This window comes from Mauremys reevesii, linkage group 3 (genome assembly GCF_016161935.1).
Source record: "Mauremys reevesii isolate NIE-2019 linkage group 3, ASM1616193v1, whole genome shotgun sequence".
Taxonomy (NCBI): domain Eukaryota; kingdom Metazoa; phylum Chordata; order Testudines; family Geoemydidae; genus Mauremys; species Mauremys reevesii.
Window position 1 is genome coordinate 6,561,175 of NC_052625.1, and position 21,601 is coordinate 6,582,775.

Consider the following 21,601-nt stretch of genomic DNA (forward strand, 5'->3'; position numbering starts at 1 on the left):
TGATCCAGATTGTCAGGACACTGTTTACAGACCAAAAGACTCCAAACTGACAAGACATGTTAGGAGAGAAATGATCCCCTTCCTCCCAAATTAAAAACAACCACTTATACACGGAGACGCAAAATGCCTTTCGCACCAGGAAATGACTTGATATGGTTTATGGTCTGCGTGGGGGCAAGATTAGAGTCTCCAATCAAGTGAACCATTAAAAGCAAAATTAAATGAAACCTTTCAACCTATGTTAGCTACTTATTGCTCTGTTTAGAGTGCCTGGGTTGTGGCCAGCCAAATCTTTGTAAAAATAGCCATACACAGTGAGTTTCTGAATTCTTCCTGTCCTCAGTCAAATGTTTTATTAGACAATAAACTGTGAATTATAAACACAAGCAGAGAGCAGCATTTGGAAACGCGACATGGGCAAGCGAGCATGGACGGTTTTATAGTCTGCAATTATGTCAATACAGTAACAATTGGATTCAGAACGACAGTTCGTCAGTCAGGTAGTGCTACAATACTGGATAGAACAGTTTTCACATCATAAAGTACAGAGACAGAGTTCAGAGGAAATCTAACGCTGCAGAAAGTAAATGCTTCATCTTGCAAAGGAATAATTTAGTGACACAAGTAATTTAGATTCCATCCAGGCATACAAGGAAATTTTAAAAATAAATGCTTCTGTTCACAGAACACTCAAACCAATGTATGACAAACATTTTTTTTTAATGTTTTTTTTAATGAATCACTGCTATTCAGCAGGAATTATGTTCTTGCCTGGGGTTACCCTGGTAACAATGACTCCTTCCTTGACAAATACATTTTATAAATGTCCTACTACATCTAACAAAGAGGCAGACACCATAGCCTTTAATTTCCCCTCTCAGAAGAGTTAAAGGGACAGGACTAAAATTTCCTGGGCTTTCACGCAACCACAGTTTTTGTAGTCTGCTAGTTCTCTGCTCTCACTGCACTCTGCCAGTTTTCAAAGGCTATTCTGCCTCTCAAGCGGATAGAAATGTCACCAGATGCAAGATACTGTAGATGGAGCAGCTGCCTCTAAAATTTTGGTGGCCAAAGGAAAGTGTCTAGAAGATCTAGATTGACTATGCCTAAAAAGTTAAATGTACCAAGGAAGAAACTTTTGTCAATAGAATTTTTTTAAGGGCGAGAGGAATATGATACTCTTCTATTAAAAATTTTTCGGACAGATACTTGTGCTCTGCATTAGTTGCATTGTTAAAGTTCATTATGTTCCCAAGATCACAGCAATCCATATCAAACACCAACAGGTGATAAGGTAGTGTAATTTGTTTAATAAAGTGTTTTTTTTTTTTAAAGTTTTATAAGACACACGTATTTCACAAGATAAATTATCAATGACAGTTTTTTTTAACACATGAAAAAAGACTGTACTCCCAAACCTGGTGTTAGACAGAGATTGTACAACATATGGTAATGTACACAGATTTATACATTGCTATGGAAACAGGCAGCACATGGCACTACACAATGCAAATGAAAATACAAGCTTGCTTTGAGATATCTTCAGAATTAAAGTCAGAATTTGAGGAAAAACTGATTTATTTTTGGAAATTGATCATGTGCTCTGTTGTCATATGTTCTGTTACAATCTGCATTAAAAAAATCACCCTTCATTCAGTAAACCATGTGAAAACAAACACAGATGCACAGAAAAATGCTGTGAATCATTTTCACTACTACGAATACATTTTAACTGAAACTGGTAACTTTCCTTTGGTTGTTTTTAGTACAGAATGATGTAGAGTCATAATTTCTTAGTTCTATTTTCCTGCTTTTCTTTCTTTTCCAAAGTCTTTTAAGATCAACTCTGAGGATAATGTAAACTGTGAATTCTTAAGGCTCCAACATAGCCTTTGTATGACAAACTGTTAAATGCAAAAAGAAATAAGAATATCACTAGAAACATATAGGAAACTTACAGGCTTCTTTCAAATCACATGAAGAAAAATATCTTTGCTTGTAGTCACGTGAAGTCTCCTCCATGAATGTTTTCCCTTTGCTACACACACCCCACTTATCAACACCACTCCAGATCAGAGCTCCATTTAAAACCCATGACAAAAATGCATGACTGACTAGCTAAAATAAGTAACTAATGGAACCCCACAAAAAGGAAAAGCCCACATCTAGGGGAAGATATGCAGATTTGTATTCGTGCAGTGTAATGGTGATACCAAAATTGCTGGGCTATTAACAAGATGTAGCAAAAATTTACAAAGTGCTTCCCCTTCCCCCAATCTTAAAACAAGATGTTGCAAACACGACCAGCCTCTGTTGCTCTGAAGTACAGACCATATAACAGTAAAGGTCTTGAGAACATGACCTATGAAGGAAGGCTGAAAAAATTGAGTTTGTTTAGTTTGGAAGCGAGAAGACTGAGAGGGGACACGATAGCAGTTTTCAGGTATCTAAAAGGGTGTCATCAGGAGGAGGGAGAAAACTTGTTCACCTTAGCCTCTAAGGATAGAACAAGAAGCAATGGGCTTAAACTGCAGCAAGGGAGGTTTAGGTTGGACATTAGGAAAAACTTCCTAACTGTCAGGGTGGTTAAACACTGGAATAAACTGCCTAGGGAGGTTGCGGAATCTCCATCTCTGGAGATATTTAAGAGCAGGTTAGATAAATGTCTACCAGGGATGGTCTAGACAGTATTTGGTCCTGCCATGAGGGCGGGGGACTGGACTCAATGACCTCTCGAGGTCCCTTCCAGTCCTAGAATCTATGGATCTATAAGCTCTTAAAGTAAATCCTCTCTACCTTCTGGCTTGATTTCAGCCGTGATATGTCACAGAAACCTAATTTGTTTTGATTGCAGCGAAAAGAGACAAGTAATTCTCATATCCAGAACAAAACTTCTTCGGTAAACAGCACTTCATTAGATCTCATTAGAAATCCTGCATTCTCGTCTGGCAAACCCCCTGACAAACCTCCGCATGCATACTGCCATGGGTCAGAGCTCCTTTTGTTTACTAAAGTACCTCATAAGTAGTATCAGAACAAATAAAGTAATGGCAACTGGCCAGTGGAAATGCAGGATTTACTGAATGTGTAATATGCCACTTAAGTACTAAAAACGAAAGGATCATCTAGTTTATCACGAGACGTTTTGAAGAGCGAACTGTAGGCTAGCTGGTGTTGGTAAGCCAGCAGGACGTTAACAGGTAGAGGACATTAACAGAGCGGAGGACTGGAGCATGGACTGCATTCTCCCGGATTCCAAGGCAAAGAAATGTTTCGACTTAAAGGTTTCTCAGGATCTTCCCTGAACAAACTAAAGCCCTTATAGAGAACTCCTCTTGCAACCTGATTCATTCATTCACTTGAACCCAATAGGTATGTGACCTACCATACTGTGGCCCTATGCACCAGGCTGCATCACAGATATAAGCAGTTTCTAACCAATACCTGATATGTGACCAGATAAATCAGAGCCCAGCCTTTGAGAGGAGGGCCAGGTCTAACTTAGTCACTCTGGTAATAAATTAAAATGAGTAACAAATAGCCATTCAAGGGAAGCACTGCTTTGCTATTAGTAAAGGAAAAAAATTTCAAAGGTGCCTAAGTGATTTAAGCAACTATGTGCTATTGATTTTCCGTGGGAAGCAGGCACCTACATCACTTGGGCAGATCAGCAGAAGTGTTCAAAGAAAGGGTGGGAAGCCCTGTCTTAGAGACCTCAAACAGGTCTGAGATTACAAGGTACTAAGTGATGTGGCAATTGAAGAGGACTAGATGTCGGACCAAAACGTCTCAATAGCAGCTGCCAGGGTGAATGGAAAGAGCCATTTGTCCAAGTCATCCTCAAAAATATTTAGAAACACTAGGAAGGGAGGGAGTCATAATTGGATGACTCATTTCTGGTCTCTCTTCCACTCTTAGACTGATTCCATACCAACTCTTGGAGACAATGTTTTCTGGAAATAAGTCCTGGTGGCCACTGCTTTCACAGAGATGCCTCACTATTAGGGAAAGCCAGGAGGGCAAAATATCTCAGTGCCTCTCAACGCTGAAGAGGACAAAGAATAGGATTTCCAGACAGGCCACCATAAAGCTTGAGAGTAAGAATTTACTAGACTCCAGCTAGAATCAGCTAAATCTCTATACACTAGATCTGGATTATGGCACGAATGGCTGTCAGGAGTTAAGAAGTTTCTCCCAAAGGCATTTATTACCACGCTCAGAACTGTGGGGAATGGATTCTAATAACCCTATCGATTGTCAGGATGTGGGGTATTCTCTCAGCCCCAAAGAGTCACAGCTGGTTTTGTTTTTACAAATAATATTTTTATGACTGTTACCACTGCGTGCATTATTTTCACTTAAGTATATCATAGGCCAAGACAAAGTTCAGGTCTCTCGGGTCAAACTAACAACAGACCCAGCGGGGCTTGATTTTCATTTACACCAAGGCTACTTTACACTTCTCTGGCAGAGCAAATGGAAGGAAATTACATTTGTACCCACTTTAATGCCCCCTCTATGCTGTCATAGTGGTGTAAAACGGCTTGGGTGTAAATAAGAATCAAGCCCAGATGTTTTTAAAGACAAGGGATTTTGAGGAATAAAGCAGCAAAAAACATACCAGGAAAGTCTGAGGTGTTGTGTCTGGAAAAGAAGGGTGAAAAACTATAATTGATGATGCAGTTAGATTGTGTACACAATGGATATAAATAGGAGGAAGGGCTTTAGCTGGTAGAGAGAGAGAAAACAAATGATTATTACAATTGGTATGGTAGGTCTTGACTGATGGAACCTGGAGTGTGACAACCCAACAGCTTTGTGAATCCACAGTGACAGACTAAGATAAGGTGGGAGCAAGATTAATCTGCTCAGGGCAGGATATTTCATTCTAGTCACACCAAGGTCAGATCAGGACAAGAGCTGCTGAAAAAATGTATCTTATTCTGCTTAAAGAGTCAGAATATGGACCTTGACTTTGTCAGACTCTTTTAAAGGAGACACATTACAAACCCGTCTTCACTAGGTGGGACGGGGCTATGGATATAACTGGTATGCTTATTGCTGCTAATGGAAAAACCCTGTAATATTCTGGCTGGCGTGCCTTAAAGCAAGCGGATAAGAAAAACAGAAGCAGCTTTTAGCAGTTTTATGTCCATTTGAGAAAATAAGCAAGTCACATTTCTTCCTGATATATGCAGAACTACTGATCGCTTGGGAACTCAAACTGAACTGGAAAGTATTTTTGTATCTTCAAAGGAAATTTTGCACAAGATTGTACAGTCATTCATTTTATTCACTTTCTTAGATCTTTCTTGATATAGGCCGTTAAGTCCTCCGAGAATTTTGCAGCTCTTCAGCTATGAGAAATCTATGGCTCGCTTTAGCAGGTTCTGTCAGCGTCCTGAAACAGGAACAGCGTGCAGGCAACTGCAGCACCATCTACAAAACACTCTACCATCCAGGAGTCCCCTCTCTGTTTTAAATTCTGCTTCGCTCACCCGCCACCGGATTTAGCCATTTCAGTGCAGCTGGACTAATGCACGGCAGGCTGGCAAGTCATCAAACGCCACAAAAAGAAATGAAGAACAAGCTGCAAACCACGGATTCAGGTACACAGGGATCTGATTCTTCATCTGAAATACTGAGCAATTTTTTTTAAAAGTACCATCATTTAACCTGCAGCAGTTCTCATAAAAATAAGAGAAATTAAAAATGAAAAACACATTTAAGGTAACATAGTTCACTCCTCAGTTTAGGACCATCCCCTACAGTATAACCTTAAATGCTTTGTCCAACTGAGTTTTGAGTCAGTCACTCACAGGGGTTTTTGCCACTACTTTATAACGCTTGTGTAACACACCACACTGTCAGGAAACTATTTTCCAAAACCCCATTTTAGACTAAAGGTCTGCCTGACCAGAGATGTGCTGCCGCCAAAATGTTAACAGGGCGCTTCCCTAAAAATGTTGGCCTCAGAGGTTCATGTAATGCCTCCTAAGCAAAAACCACACCCCCTAAGCAACAGTCTGCCCACCGACCCAAATCCACCTATTTATACCCTGGTCTTACTTCACCCCTTAACAAACCAGAGGCTGGGAGTGGGCCGCAGGGCATGGATCACTTGGGTGACTGCCTGTTCTGTTCATTCCTTCTGGGGCACCTGGCATTGGCCACTGTGGGAAGACAGGATACTGAGCTAGATGGACCTTTGGTCTGACCCAGTATGGCCGTTCTTATGTTTTTAACCATCAATTCCATACTCATATTTCCCCACAATCCATTAATTACATTCTTCCCCCCCAACCATCAATCTTTCAACACCTCCCCTATCCTTGTGCCCTTCCTTCCACCATGCTCCTCCTTCCAAGCACATGTCCAATTTCTTCCACATATGTGATTTTTTTTTTTTAAAGATAGAGTTGACTTTGTCAGAATCTTTAAAGGAGACACCACAAACCAGTCTTCGCTAGCTGGAACAAGGCTGGGGATGGTCTGATTATTGCTGCTAATGGAAAAGTCCTATAAAACCTTCTGGCTCATGTGCCCTAAAGCAACAGGATAAGAAAAAGAGAAGTAGCTTTTAGCAGTTTTATGTCCGTTTGACCAAATAAGCAAGTCACATTTCTTCCTGATATATGCAGAACTGTTGATCACCTGGGAACACTCACTGAACTGGAAGACATTTTCTTATCTTCAAAGGAAATTTTGCACAAGATTGTACATTTTTTTCCATCTCCCAAACCATCAATCCTTCAATCCCACCCCTATTCTTCTACGTTTTAACCCACCCTTCCACATGTCCAATTTCTTCCACACAAGCTGTCTGAAAATTCTGGCTAAATGAGGGTAAGGAACGTCCCACGCTGGAAAACAAGAGACACATGAAAGCTTCTGTAAATGAAAACGCCAGCAATTAAGATATTTCCACACTACTGACTATTTCATGTATCTCCACACGTACAAGAAAATGATCAATAACTGAGGAAATTACCCACAGAACAAAGTTAGTTAAGAATTTAAACATTCCAGACAAAAATAAAAAAAGCCCACAAGAGCACTGACACCACTTGACACCTACATGACAGTCTGAAAGGCAAAAGTACGGAGCTATCCAATGATGATGATGAACTACTGCAACTGGTCACTGAGAATTGCAGACGGGTCTCTGGTGACATTGTATAAGCAAAAGTCTGCAGCTGATAATTATCATGAACGGAAGAAAGTCCATCTGTGTTATGAATGAAAAAGAAAAAGAAGACTCGCTATTCTTGTGTGTTCAGTTTACACGGAACATGTCCATTTTTTCCGCATGCTGCTGCTCCTTGTTCGGGAGCGTGCCAGATGCCAGTCACCTGGCTTCAAGTTTTCAAATACCAAAAGCATGGTCCTGTCGGAATGTTGCCTTGCAGATCTGTGACGTCTCCTTTCGTTCAGATTATTTTATTGAATTAAGTGGCATTTTGCGTGAGACCATAAGAGTTTTAAAACCTACAAAAAGCTTAAGAATGACATTTACAACACGTTAATAAAAGAAGATTTAAACCCAAAAGAGTAACGTACATTTATTCCACTAATCCCAGGCACAAATGAATTTACTACTTACGTTCCCTTTCCAAAGATCTAGTTTCAAAGATGTATGACAACTCCTCTATTATGCCACCTATTTTAAAATCAAGATTGGACGTTTTTCTAAAAAATATGCTCTCGTTCAAACAGGAACTAATTCAGGAAAGTCTTAAGGCCTGTGCTGTAAAGGAGGTCAGACAAGATGATCACACTGGTTTTATAACCTATGAATCTACTCTTCTTATAGGAACAGAAGCATCGACATGTGGCACCAAACTAGTGGCCCATCTGTTCCACTATCCCACCGCTGAGAGTGGTCAATTCCAGGTACTAGTTAATGGCCAGCTTCTTCTTATTTTGTTTGTAATTAAAATATATATATATAAAATGCCCTAAAACATGAGGGTTTATATCCCTATTTTTAATACCATCTAATGCCAAATGGATGTCCTCATAAACCATACCAATGTCTAATTCTTCTAGACTTTCACATAAGTCATACAAATGGCTCATCTGACTCCTACTAAGATCTAGGATTCAATGTTATATCGCAGCAATGCATATTGCAGGTTTTTTATGAGCTGTATGAAAATATTTCCTTTAATATGTTTTATATGGGTTGTCTTTCCGTTCTTTGAATGCTACTTGTTCTTCTATTATAAGAAAGGATAAGTAGGAGCATCTGGTTTACTTTCTGTGTACCATTCATTATTATGCAGACCTCTACCATGTCCTCCTATTCATCTCCTCTAAATTAACAGCCCCAATCTTGACAGTCTCTCTTTTTACAGAAGCCTGCCTGTGAACTCCTATTTCTGCCATATCTTTAGGGAAGGCCGTGTAGTTGTAGTTGGACTGTAGTCGGACTCAGGATATTAGAGAGACAAGGTGGGTGAGGTTATATCTTTTGTTGGACCAACTTCCGTGGGTGAGAAAAACAAGCTTTCAAGCCACACAGAGTTCTTCTTCCGGGCTGGGAAAGGAACTCCCAGCATGACCGCAAAATGCAAGGTGGAACAGATTGTTTAGCGTAAGTAGTTAGCACATATTGTAAGGGACCGGACAAAAAGAGGGGTTAGTGGGTTGCAGATTGTTGGAATAAGCCACAAATCCAGTGTTTCTGTTCAGCCCATGATTTTTAGTGTCCAGCAGAGTAATGAATTTAAGCTCCCAGGCTCATTTTTGAAAGTGCTGTCCAGATTTCCTTTGAGGATGAGGGCTGATAGGTCAGATATAGAGCGATCGCTTTGTGAAAAGTGTTCACCCGCAGGTGATGGGATGTTTTTGTCTTTTATCATTTTTCTATGCAAGTTCATTTGAGAGCGTAGTGATATGCTCTGAGGAGAAAGTCTGGGATATACACCTTATCACACACAAAACCACATGCACCGAACACAGACACTCCACCAGAGAAGTTGTTCACATTGTGGAACAGGCCACCCAAATACCCTGAGAGAACCTGCTTCCACACAGAAATAAACCCCCTCTGACTGTATCCCTAATTGTCACCTACCACCTCACACTGGAACCCATATAGGATATCATCAAACAACTACAGCCCATACTCTGTGGGGACACCATCCAGGAAGAAATCTTTCCTAACCCCCCTCTTCTGGCCTTCAAACACCCCCACAACCTCTCTAAGGGCTGGTCTACACTACGGGGGAAAATCGATCTAAGATACGCAACTTCAGCTACGTGAATAATGTAGTTGAAGTCGAAGTATCTTATATCGAATTACCTACCGTCCTCACGGCACGGGATCGATGTCCGCGGCTCCCCATGTCAACTCCGCTACCGCCATTCGGGTTGGTGGAGTTCCGGAGTCGACAGGAGCGCGTTCGGGGATTGATATATCGCGTCTAGATGAGACACGATATATCGATCCCCGAGAAATCAATTGCTACCCGCCAATACGGCGGGTAGTGAAGACATACCCTAAGTTCCTCATCAGAAGTAAGCTCCCCACAGACCAGGCCCCAACAACTCAAAGCAGCACCAGATTCTGCCAGAACAACAGATGCCAAACCAGCAGACTTCTCTCCACTGCTACACACACATCAAGATCCGTGGGTCCTACACACGCCTATCACAATATGTGGTGTACTTCATCCAGTGCACTAAACACCCCAACAACGACTATGTGGGTGAAACCGGACAATCTCTACACTCGAACAAACTCTCACAGGAAAATGATAAAAAAACAAAAACACCCTATCACCTGCAGGTGAACATAGTTCACAAAATGATCACTCTATAACATATTTTTAGTTTGAAATGCAAAACACAACTTTAGAGTTCATTTTAATGTTTTAAGTGTCTGGTTTAAAGAAGCAGGGTATATTGTTTGGAAATAAACGCTTAAGAACTTTGCTACTTGAGTTCATAAAACTCAAAGATATCTTGAAACGCTACGTGTATATACATAAATATGTGGATACCTATATTCAGCACTGGGCTGAATTTTGCGGGGGAAAGTTTCACCTAAACAAGTTTAGCTGTTTCAGAGAATGAGATTAAGAAAAAAGATGTTTTGTCCATTAAAAAAAATTATCACTGTTTTGTTGAGACATTCTAGCTTCTCCCTGGCTTTGCAGCAGGGACTTGAAATTTGGTAAGGGATTCCCCACCATATCTGGGATGTGCCTTTTGCTGTCCCCATGAAAATCTACCCACATCTGGCCAAGTTATAACTTTCTGAAAATCTCAGTTCGCACATGAGCAGTACAGACTTGTTCAAATTTGGCAGCTGAATTCTTTGGAGATCCTACCTACACTGAGCATGTTCCATGCCAGGACTGAGGTGACTGAGCAGGATTCTGCCTGCGATTGCTCCTTCTGGCAGCCAGAAATCACTCTAGTGTCAGGTACCATAACTAAGAATAAGGAGACACTCTCTCCAGTGCTCCCAATGCATCCCATGCTGGTGGTACAAGCAGCAAGCAGGAGGAATCACCCTGAATGGAAGGCAGAGGGTGAGCAGCTGGGAGGGTTCCTACTCTCCTTGTTTCAGCCCGAAGAGGATTCCATAACCTAGGCTAATATAAGGGTAGCCTTAGAAAAGATTGTACCTTCTCCTACGTAGCCAAGAATTTGTCAGAAGTATACCTGCCAGTAGTCATAATTGCGGGCCAAATTCACACTTGGGTCTTGTCTACAGACAACTCCTAGTGGTGCTGCCACCATTTCTGCTGGTAGTATTGGTAGAAGCCTTGGTCTGTGCAAGGTCTGGACTGACTTCCAGCATTTTAATCACTAGGGGTGAGATTCCGTGCGGCACCTCTACGAGGCACAGCGCAGAACCTGCCACCCAGCTGGAGAGGAGTTGGGAGAAGGCTATGGTGGCTTTAACCAATTTTGCTCTCTCCTAATCCTGGTCTGCTCCAGGGGCTGGAGAGGCAGCTGGCTTCCCTATGGGCTGCATGTTGCGACTCTGCCTTCAACACACCCCTCCTTCCACCAGCCCCTGGCACTCCCCCTACACCAGGGCTTGCAGTGGGGTCCTGAGAAGGCAGCCAGGGTTCTTTATTGTGGGAGTCCTCTCCTGGCTGGAACCAGGGCTGTCAGAGCTTCTTTCTGCTTGGACCCTTTCGCCCAGCCTAAAGGGGGGAGAATGGGACTGAGGATCTCACTCGGTCATGTCTGGGTTCGGGGTGAGTAGAGGTATTGGAAATGCAATTGTAAATGAGAAAAGAGTGACTCTTCAAGAAGCTGAACTGAAGAGGAGATATACTTTTGAAATCTCTAAATCAAAGACGCCGTCATCTACAAGTTAGCGGTCTACTTTAGGGCCAGGCTGAGGAGACCCTTGTTCACAATGAATAAGTACCTCGCCCAACTAATAGTCCCCGAGGCTAGTCACTGCGAACAAGGGCATCACTATTAGGCCTTTAGGCATTTGCAAGGTGACTGTCAGAGTATCCGGGCAAGTGACAAGCATTCATACCTGAGGCCTGCTTTTGAGGATCAAGGTTCCCTTTCAGAAGACACGTCTCCCTCTGCTCCACTGCTTGCACTGGGGTCATCCTTATTACGAGGGGCATTTCTTTCTCTACTTGATTCAGAGGGTACCTTGGTTCTGGTCTTCTCTTTCCTTTGCTGCTGTTTTTCGAGCTTTGTCAGCTATGAACAAAGAGAAAGGAAAAGAAATACTTTAAAAAATACGAACAGAATATTAGACAATAGCATCAACAACTTCCTGAATTTGAACCTCTCTTCTGCATCTACAATCAAAAGATTTTCAGTGGTTCCTAACATCAAGAGAAAAGTGAATAATTTATAAGATGTGATCTCAGTGGATCAGAGGTGAATAGAAGAGCGCTCATCCTCACGCTCTTCTTTTGGGAGCGCGGTATCTGCGGAAGATACAGTACCTGGTCATTTGCCAATATGGAAAACTGATTAAAGACCTGGATCAGAAGAGGAGAGAGAGTTTAATTACAAAGCTCCGGATCCACAAAGCGACTTAGGCATCACAATGCTGAGCACTACGGCACCTAACTTTTAGGCATCTAGAAAAATCACAGGAACACCAATGCAATCCACGAAGCCTGAGTTGGGTGCCCTATACAATGAATGGGAGATGGGTGCCTTAGAAAGCTATCTGAAAAATCCAGTACACTGGGCAGGGACCCGACAAGGTGGGTGTGCTAAAAAACCTCACCCTTCTCTCAGACACAGGCTCCTAAGTCCAGGCTACACAGAGGCAGCTATCTTTGCTTAGTGATCCATGAATGGGAACCCGCCTGGAGTCAGTCACGCTCACGCTCTCTGGCCCAATGACTATTTAAGTATTTATTCACCGTGAAACAGTTATTGGGCCAGAAAGAGAATGAAGATGACTCTGTAGTCCAGAGGTTAGGGCAGCCACCTGGGAGATCCAGGGTACAATCACCTGCTCCAGTCACTCTTTTATTATCTATCCACAGTGGAACAGCTTCAACAGGAGAGAATGAGGGGGCCCCACATCAGAATATCCCATAACTCAGTGGTCAGAGCACTCTCCTGAGAGGTGGGAGACCCCTGGGCAAATCCTCTCCCACATTCTGGCAGAGAGGGGGTGGAATTGAACCTAGGTCTTCACATGCTAGGGCGGTGCTCTAACCATTGGGTTAAAAGTTAAAAAGTAGGCACTACCCTCACCTCCTCCTAGATTTGAATAGGATATGATCCGGCAGGCTGCCTCTGAGCATGCCTACCAGATCAGACCCCGTACCTGGGTTCGGTGGCCGAACGCCTGTCTTCCCGGGGTTGCGAATCACTCTGGGGCTCGGCAGGAGAAAGGTGTCCGGACGCCTAGAGGGAGGCAGCAGCGCGCATGCCTAGAGGCAGAAATTGGGCGCTAAGGAAGTTTTACCCTGAAAACTTAAGCGCCAAGTGAGTTTAGATGCCTACAGAATTCGGCAGGAGTTCTGTGAATTGCTGTGGAGCCAAACCCCCCAAACTTAGGTGTTTAAGTCTGAGGTTTAGGTGCCTAAGTCCCTTTGTGGATCTGGGCCAAAGCTCTTGTAGCATTCAAGTGGAAACCCACCAGCTCTACTGCCTCGGGTTTTAGAGGGGCTTCATCATTTCGGCCATTTCTTATTCTGTAATGTTCTGACTAAGGCAGAGCCAGGAACCAATCAGACACATCCCGTGTTCTGAGACCCAGCCCGCACGCTAGAGGGGAGTGTTCTGAGACCCAGCCGACACGCTAGAGGGGAGTGTTCTGAGACCCAGCCGACACGCTAGAGGGGAGTGTTCTGAGACCCAGCCGACACGCTAGAGGGGAGTGTTCTGAGACCCAGCCGACACGCTAGAGGGGAGTGTTCTGAGACCCAGCCGACACGCTAGAGGGGAGTGTTCTGAGACCCAGCCGACACGCTAGAGGGGAGTGTTCTGAGACCCAGCCGACACGCTAGAGGGGAGTGTTCTGAGACCCAGCCCGCACGCTAGAGGGGAGTGTTCTGAGACCCAGCCCACACGCTAGAGGGGAGTGTTCTGAGACCCAGCCCACACGCTAGAGGGGAGTGTTCTGAGACCCAGCCCGCACGCTAGAGGGGAGTGTTCTGAGACCCAGCCGACACGCTAGAGGGGAGTGTTCTGAGACCCAGCCGACACGCTAGAGGGGAGTGTTCTGAGACCCAGCCCGCACGCTAGAGGGGAGTGTTCTGAGACCCAGCCCGCACGCTAGAGGGGAGTGTTCTGAGACCCAGCCGACACGCTAGAGGGGAGTGTTCTGAGACCCAGCCAACACGCTAGAGGGGAGTGTTCTGAGACCCAGCCCGCATGCTAGAGGGGAGTGTTCTGAGACCCAGCCAACACGCTAGAGGGGAGTGTTCTGAGACCCAGCCGACACGCTAGAGGGGAGTGTTCTGAGACCCAGCCGACACGCTAGAGGGGAGTGTTCTGAGACCCAGCCGACACGCTAGAGGGGAGTGTTCTGAGACCCAGCCGACACGCTAGAGGGGAGTGTTCTCAGACCCAGCCGACACGGCCATGCTAGAGAGGAGTGTTATTTTTATGGAGACAAACATTTGTATGCTCCAAAGCGAGGGAAACAGAACACCCAATTTCAGCCACATCAGAGAGAAATCTCTGCTAACATTGTAGAGCTAATACTCAGAAGGAAAATAATGAAGAAATCATTCCTCAATGTAGAAGCCTTCAACCCAATGTGAAAAATCAAATTAAGTTGAATGTCAGTGTCACTTTGGCATTTATCTCCCATTTTTCAGAGAAGCAGCCTGCAACACGCTTCAGGTATGTTGCTTATCAATAGCTACTCTACTGACTGAAGAGACTTCATGATTTGAGTTTATCAGTTGATTTGATTTTCTGTAATCTACTGTAATTTATCAAACTGCTTTTTCCAATTTCTTCTGGGTTAATAACGTGTTAGCTGCAAATCATTGTTTCAAGGCTAGCAGAACTTTTAGGGAATGAAATCCACAGAAAACAAACTGAGCTAGTTTACGTGTTACTATTCAGTAAGCTGAGAAACAGCTTCTTTTCCCTGCATGAGCTGGTATAGTATAACACAGGGGTAGGCAACCTATGGCTGATTTTCAGTGGCACTCACACTGCCCGGGTCCTGGCCACCGGTCCGGGGGCTCTGCATTTTAATTTAATTTTAAATGAAGCTTCTTAAACATTTTAAAAACCTTATTTACTTTACATACAACAATAGTTTAGTTATATATTATAGACTTATAGAAAGAGACCTAAAAAACGTTAAAACATATTATTGGCACGCGAAACCTTAAACTAGAGTGAATAAATGAAGACTCAGCACACCACTTCTGAAAGGTTGCCAACCGCTGGTATAACAGTTTAATTAATGCCACACAGTATATTGATAAGTCACGAGGACAAGTATGTAACCCAATGGATATGTCTCACCTATATGAACAACATTCTAAATCCCATATTATATAACATGCACATTATCTTCCCAACAATACTACAGATAATGCAGCAAGTGAATGTTTTAAGCCAGTGGTTCCCAAACTTTAACAACCTGTGAACCACTGTCACTAAAATGTCAAGTCTCCTGAACCCCCTCCTAAAAATGAGTATTTCCAGGGATTTTCTCCCTTACCTCAGCATAAATTAGAAAAGCAGTGATCTTGGAAATATAAAATTTGTTTTTATGACATGCTTATTACACACTATTATTAATTAGTATTTATCATTACAGTATTTTTATTACATTATGAAAACGGCAACACCCTTCCAAGATCTCACTTTCGTAGCTTGTATCACTTCAAATAAGCCTGTTATAAGACAAGGCTCCTATGTTTCATCAAGGAGTATCAGATGGGGACCAGCATGAAGCTATTTAAGAAGCCAATTCAAAAAGTTCCTCCTACACAAGCATTCAGGTCTTGAGCAGTCCAGGCAAACAACACACATTACAACAAAGCTTAAATTTGTTCTTCATAATAATTTTAGAAACAATACTAGCTAACTATTTAATTTAAAAACAGCAAAAAAATATCCACCTCCCTTTCCATTTCTTATGTGTCTTGAAGTTTAAATCTCCTCAGTGTGATAGATATGCTTGCTTTGATCTGCTTAGCTCTTGGAAGTCCAGGGGCTCCGGGGTGCTGGCCCCATGCTACCTAGGGACAGCTCTGTCGGCCAGTAGAGAATTTTTTCCCAAGAACCCCCTGTAACATTTTGCAAACCCCCATTTAGGAACCACTGTTTTAGGCGATAATGGAAATTGGTACATTTCCATCCAAGGAAATCTAGGATACATTTACATTGCAAAAAACCAAACAAATAAACACAGCAGCAAGTTTCAGAGCCCAGAGTCGGTTGACTTGGGCTTGCAGAGCTCACACTGCGGGGCTAAAAATAGCAATGTAGACGTTTCCACTTGGGCTGAAGCCCAAGTTCTGGGACCCTGCCCTCTCGCTGGGTCTCAGAGCCCAGGCAGTTGACTCAGGCTTGCTGCTGTGGGATTTTTTTCTGCGGAGTATTTGTACCCCTAGACTAGAATTGTTACTTTAAGAACCTTTGTAATTTTTGGCTGTTCGACCTCTCGCAAAGCACTGACATGTGGTCTGTGCAATTCATTGCGGTAATGGTAAACTCCAAAGACCCAAATCAGAAGCAGAGCCTCATTGAGCTCAGCCCGGTGTAAACACGACTGTCCCTACTGCAAGGAGTTTACAATCTAATTTAAGAAGCAATACAAGTGTGACAAATTGCACCAGGGAAGGAAAAATTGACGGTGAGGGAACAGAATGGGAACATGCTAACAGCATGAAGAACTCAAACATTCCCAACCAGTTTTAAAAAATGTTATATGTATTTAGATATGTGCATAAAATAAAATAAAATAAAATAAAATAAATACCAGCAATCTTCAATCGCTTGGCCCTCAACCTAGCGGTTATCAGTTACATTTATAAATCCAATATTAACCTCCAGCTGCACCAATGCAAAAGTGCCATGAGGAGATGGTAGACAAGACCCACTATGGCTGACAAAGCTTTAGGAAGTTACTCATATTATCAATGTGTTTCCTCGTAGAATTACAATTATTTCCTTTACTGAAATACATTTAATCGCAACAATGACCCACCTACCTTAAATAAAGGTGGCAGAAACAATCTCTGCTCCAACTGTGTAACCATACCTTCCACAACTTTTAATAGTTTGTGATAATGATGTGATTATCTAAATAAAAAGAAACCCATTATTCTGTAACCGATGTTCTCCTGCTCCTCATATTATTCAATTGTTTAAAAAAACAACATATGGCACCATGAATCAAACACAGTAAAATTTTCTCTGAGAACACTGCGAATCAACCTAAGAAATCTAAGTCTGTACTTTCTGAACTTGGAAAACAGCAGTGTATGCAAATTATGGACTTTGCATTATGAAGCAGAGAGCCACAATGTTTATTCCATATTTTTATATTATATATTTGATGTGCAAATGGACCAGATATGCTCTTAGATAACAGTCTTCAAGTTATGGGACAGATGCATATGAAAACAAAAATACAACCTCAAAAGAAATAGTAAAGACCCATGTATATTTAATGAAATATTTGCAAAGGTCATTTTTATCCGTTGAAACAGTTCATATTTCTAAAAATCAAATAGTTTAAACCAAGCAGAATAAGACACTACAAATAGCAAATTAACTAGAGATCCTAAGGCAACTCCAGATCCATCTCAAAGCAGGTCAAGAATCCAGGTGTCAGTATTTAAATAAACCCCTCTCTTATAGGACGTGCTACCTTTAATAGACAAGAAATGGGAACTGAGATAACTGTGGAATTCAGGTTGCAGTGGTCTATGTAGCAGTATTTCCCCCCTAAAAATAGAAAAGATGTAACAAATGACTTGAAGAAAAGAAGGTGCCCACCTTTTTAGTTGCTAAATTAGCCTACAGCTTGTGTCATACATGGGATGTAGTATCTACTACATAATACTTTAGTAAAAGATTAAAAAGTAGATTGTTACTTTCAGCAGAAACACAAAGAGCTGTGAAGTACATGTATAGAGACAACAATCTAACTATGTACTTACATGCTACCATCACCATAACATTAATCTGTGGGTCAGAGTTCAGATACTTAGGGTGTGATCAAATAAGTATTCCTAGTACAAGACCTATTTTGACCGTAGCTTTTCATTTCCTTGCTTTTAAGTGCTTGGGTTTGTTAAAATGATGTGATAAGCAAGTACAATGTTGTCACTAGGTTTAAAAAAAGTTAAGGTAGTTCAATTTTTTGGCTTTGGACAGAATATAATCTGAATTGTAAACATTCTGGTCCAACAAATCATGTCTTGCAAGCTTCCAGTGTATTACTGAACTTTTCATGAAGATCACTATGTCCTTTGAGATGGTTTTAAAAACAAGCATAAGACATTTTATTGTTAACATTACATTGTGTTTGTTGATTTATTATTGTTGAGAGACTTCACGTGTGCAAATGCTGTAGTCAGTGAAGAGCGTTTCCATATTTTCCAAGATATCCTGAGAGGATCGCAGACTACATACCTTGTTAAATGAGTATGGGCTGCAAGGGGAGCAATTAAGCCTTAAAACTAATTAGGAAACTATAATTTTCAAATGTAGACCCTGGAAACTCTGACCATCTAAATCTACTGATGCAGTGTCCTAGAGCTCATTTGTGTTATCTTTCTGGTCCTGAGTCAGAGAGGGCCGGGAGGAAGGGAGAACACACCATATCAAACCAATCAGTTATACAGAAATAATCCTCCAATTTATTGCACCTGCATTTTCCACTCATGCTTTCTGAATCAAGAACCCATGGTTATTTCTTTAAATATCAGCTTCAGTTTTGGTTCAACTGCTGACTTTCTGGAGCATGGCAGGAGTCAAAAGTGTCATGAAATATCTCAGGTGTTATAAGGCTATTTTTCTCTCATCCCATATGAAAATGCAAAAGCCCTCACTCCACAGAAGGCAGCTTTTTCCATTTAATATTGATATTTTCTTTCGTTGAGACTGAGTTGATAATCAAAGCCCCTGGAACTATGTAAATACACATTTTTCCACCATTAACCCCCCCCCCCCCCAAAAAAACCTTAAATAATCAACACACAGATTAACTAATGTATGGGATAAGAGTTTTGAAAAAGGTCAACATTTACATCTGGGTTGACAACTTCTGTGCCAAATTCTAGCATGAGGCAATTTAACAGTACATGACAGATATGAAATCCTAAAAATGGAATTCTTATAATGGAAAGCTTGACAGAACGTTAAGACAGGAGGTTTCATCAACACTGAAATGTCTGCCATTATGTTAGTTGAAGTGTCATGTCATGTCACTTTTAAAAATCAATTTGCCTTTAATAAAAACACTCTGAAACAAGCTGGCACATCAAGTGAAAGAAAGCGTAGAGTCAAATGAAGTAAAAATCTTAAATGAACCAAACTGTGCCACGAAATATCTTTGGATAAAATATCAGAGGGGTAGCCGTGTTAGTCTGGATCTGTAAAAGCGGCAAAGAGTCCCGCGGCACCTTATAGACCAGTGGTCCCCAATGCGGTGCCCGCGGGTGCCATGGCACCCGCCGGGGCATTTATGTGTGCCCCCCAGTGCCAGCAGGGGAGAGAAGCCGCGGCCCCGTGCCTGCCAGGGACAGAGAACTCTGGGGCTGCAGGCGTTCTCAGTCCCTGGCAGGCGCAGGGTTGCGGCTTCTCTCTGGCTTCTCCGGGGCTGCAGACTGCGGGCACCGGCGTTCTCGGTCCCTGGCAGGCGCGGGACCACAGCATAAGCCGGAGAGAAGCCTCAGTCCCGCGCCTGCTTGCTCCACTGGTGCCTGGAGCCGGCCCTGTATGTGAGTAATTGTTGGCGCCCACCACACACTTCTGAAAACATGAATGTGCTCCTGGCCACAAAAAGGTTGGGGACCACTGTTATAGACTAACAGAAGTACTGAAACACGGGGCTGCCCAGAGGATTCAGGGGCTCGGGGTAATTTTGGGGGCCCCTTCCATTAAAAAGAGTTGCAATACTATAGAATACTATACTCTCATGGGGGCCCCTGTGGGGCCTGAGGCAAATTGCCCCACTTGCCCTCCCCCTCTTGGCGGCCCGGCTGAGGCATAAACTTGTGTGGGTGAATACCCACTTCGTCAGACGTGTGGGTACTCACCCATGAAAGCTCATGCTCCAACACGTCTGTTAGCCTATAAGGTGCCACAGGACTCTTTGTATCTTTGGATAGTAATTCCATGCTCAAATAATACGAATATAGCAGGAGGGATATACTATCTATCACCTGACCAGGATGTGATAGTGACTGTGAAATGCCCAGGGAGATTAGAGAGGCCATAAAAAATTCAATAATAATGGGGGATTTCAGCTATATCCATATTGACTGAGTGCATGTCACCTAGGACGGGATGCAGAGACAAAGTTTCTTGATACCTTAAGTAACTGCTTCTTGGAGCAGCTAGTTCTGGAACCCAAGGAGAGAGGCAATTCTTGATTTAGTTCTTTGTGGGGCACTGGATCTGGTCCAAGAGGTGAATATAGCTGAACCGCTTGGTAATAGTGACCATAACATAATGAAATTCAGTATCCCTGGGAGAGGGGAAACACAAAAGCAGCACATCATGGTAGCCTTTAATTTCAGAGAGGGGAACTACACAAAAGTAATGCACATTGGAAAACATAATCTCAGCTATACATATAAAATGATGGGGTCTAAATTAGCTATTACCACTCAAGAAAGAGAACTTGGAGGCACTGTGGATAGTTCTCTGAAAACATCCACTCAATGTGCAGTGGCAGCCAAAAAAGCAAACAGAATGTTGGGAATCATTAAGAAAGGGATAGAGAATAGGATAGAAAATATCATAATGCCTCTATATAAATCCATGGTGCGCCCACATCTTGGATACTGCGTGCAGATGTGGTCGCCCTATCTCAAAAAAAGATGTATTAAAATTGGAAAGGGTTCAGAAAAGGGCAACAAAAATTATAAGGGCTATGGAATGGCTTCCATATGAGGAAAGATTAATAAGACTGGGACTCTTCAGCTTGGAAAAGAGATGACTAAGGAGGGGATATAGTGAAGGTCTATAGAATCATGACTGGTGTGGAGAAAGTAAATAAGGAAGTGTTATTTACTCCTTCTCATAACACAAGAACTAGGTGTCATCAAATGAAATTAATAGGCAGCAGGTTTAAAATAAACAAAAGTATTTCTTCACACAACGCACAGTCAACCTGTGGAGCTCTTTGCCAAAGGATGTTATGAAGTCCAAGACTATAGCAGGGTTAAAAAAAAACTAGGTAAGCTATTAGCCAGGATGGGCAGAGATGCAAAATCATGCTCTGAAGTGTCCCTAACCTCTGTTTGCCAGAAGCTGAGAATGGGCAACAGGGGATGGATCACTCATTAATCACCTGTTCTGTTCATTTCCTCTGAAGCACCTGGCATTGGTCACTATTGCAAGACAGGATACTGGGCTAGATGGACCATTGATCTGACCCTGTATGGCCTGTCTTATGTTCATAAGTATCCAACTTACAGATGTTAATAACTCCAGAGGTCTTTTGTTTGGACAAAGTTAATTTTTCCAATCTTAGGCCTTGCGTTGTCAAGTTTCTTCTACTTTCCATTGTTTTTAGAACATGGAAAGGTGACTCCCAATATTTTCCTTTTCCATTTGGCAAACGTCTGAATTTAGCTGAATCTCTTTACTCCAGATCCAATATTTCTCTTTTGGCTGGACCCTAGAAACACAGATAATGTCAGTAGGAAGTGAACAATTCTGGCAATATTGATACTTTGTTAGCTGATTGCCTCATTTTGCTATAATCGTAATTTGGATTATATGAAAAGAAAGGGGGAGAAGGGTTACATAACCTAGTATGGACAGAAATGTTTTCATTTCACTATAAAAAAAAAAAGACTGGGAGCCGGAGGGAAAGAAATTAAACATTCGCCTGCACTGCTGGAGCCCAAAATAACAGGAGCTGCATTGTTCTAGATGGATGAGATCTTGAAAGGGAAGCTATTAACAAAAGTGAAATTGACCAGTCACT

General features: G+C 42.3%; 1 protein-coding gene across 6 annotated transcripts in view; it reads right to left on the reverse strand.

The window, feature by feature from the left end:
- The window catches only part of DTD1 (D-aminoacyl-tRNA deacylase 1), a 96,133-nt gene that overhangs the window by 3,648 nt on the left and 70,884 nt on the right, over positions 1–21,601 (reverse strand). Inside the window, exons 5-8 of one of the 6 annotated variants that reach the window (XR_005596317.1) lie at positions 11,513–11,688; positions 7,079–7,228; positions 5,499–6,545; positions 337–1,904 (exon numbers count right to left, since the gene is read on the reverse strand). Coding sequence is in view for 4 of the 6 variants with exons in the window: in XM_039530917.1 (XP_039386851.1) it covers positions 11,533–11,688 (156 nt within the window). In the remaining 2 variants the exon portion in view is untranslated. The other 5 variants (XR_005596318.1, XM_039530914.1, XM_039530915.1 and 2 more) reach the window with 5 other exon arrangements.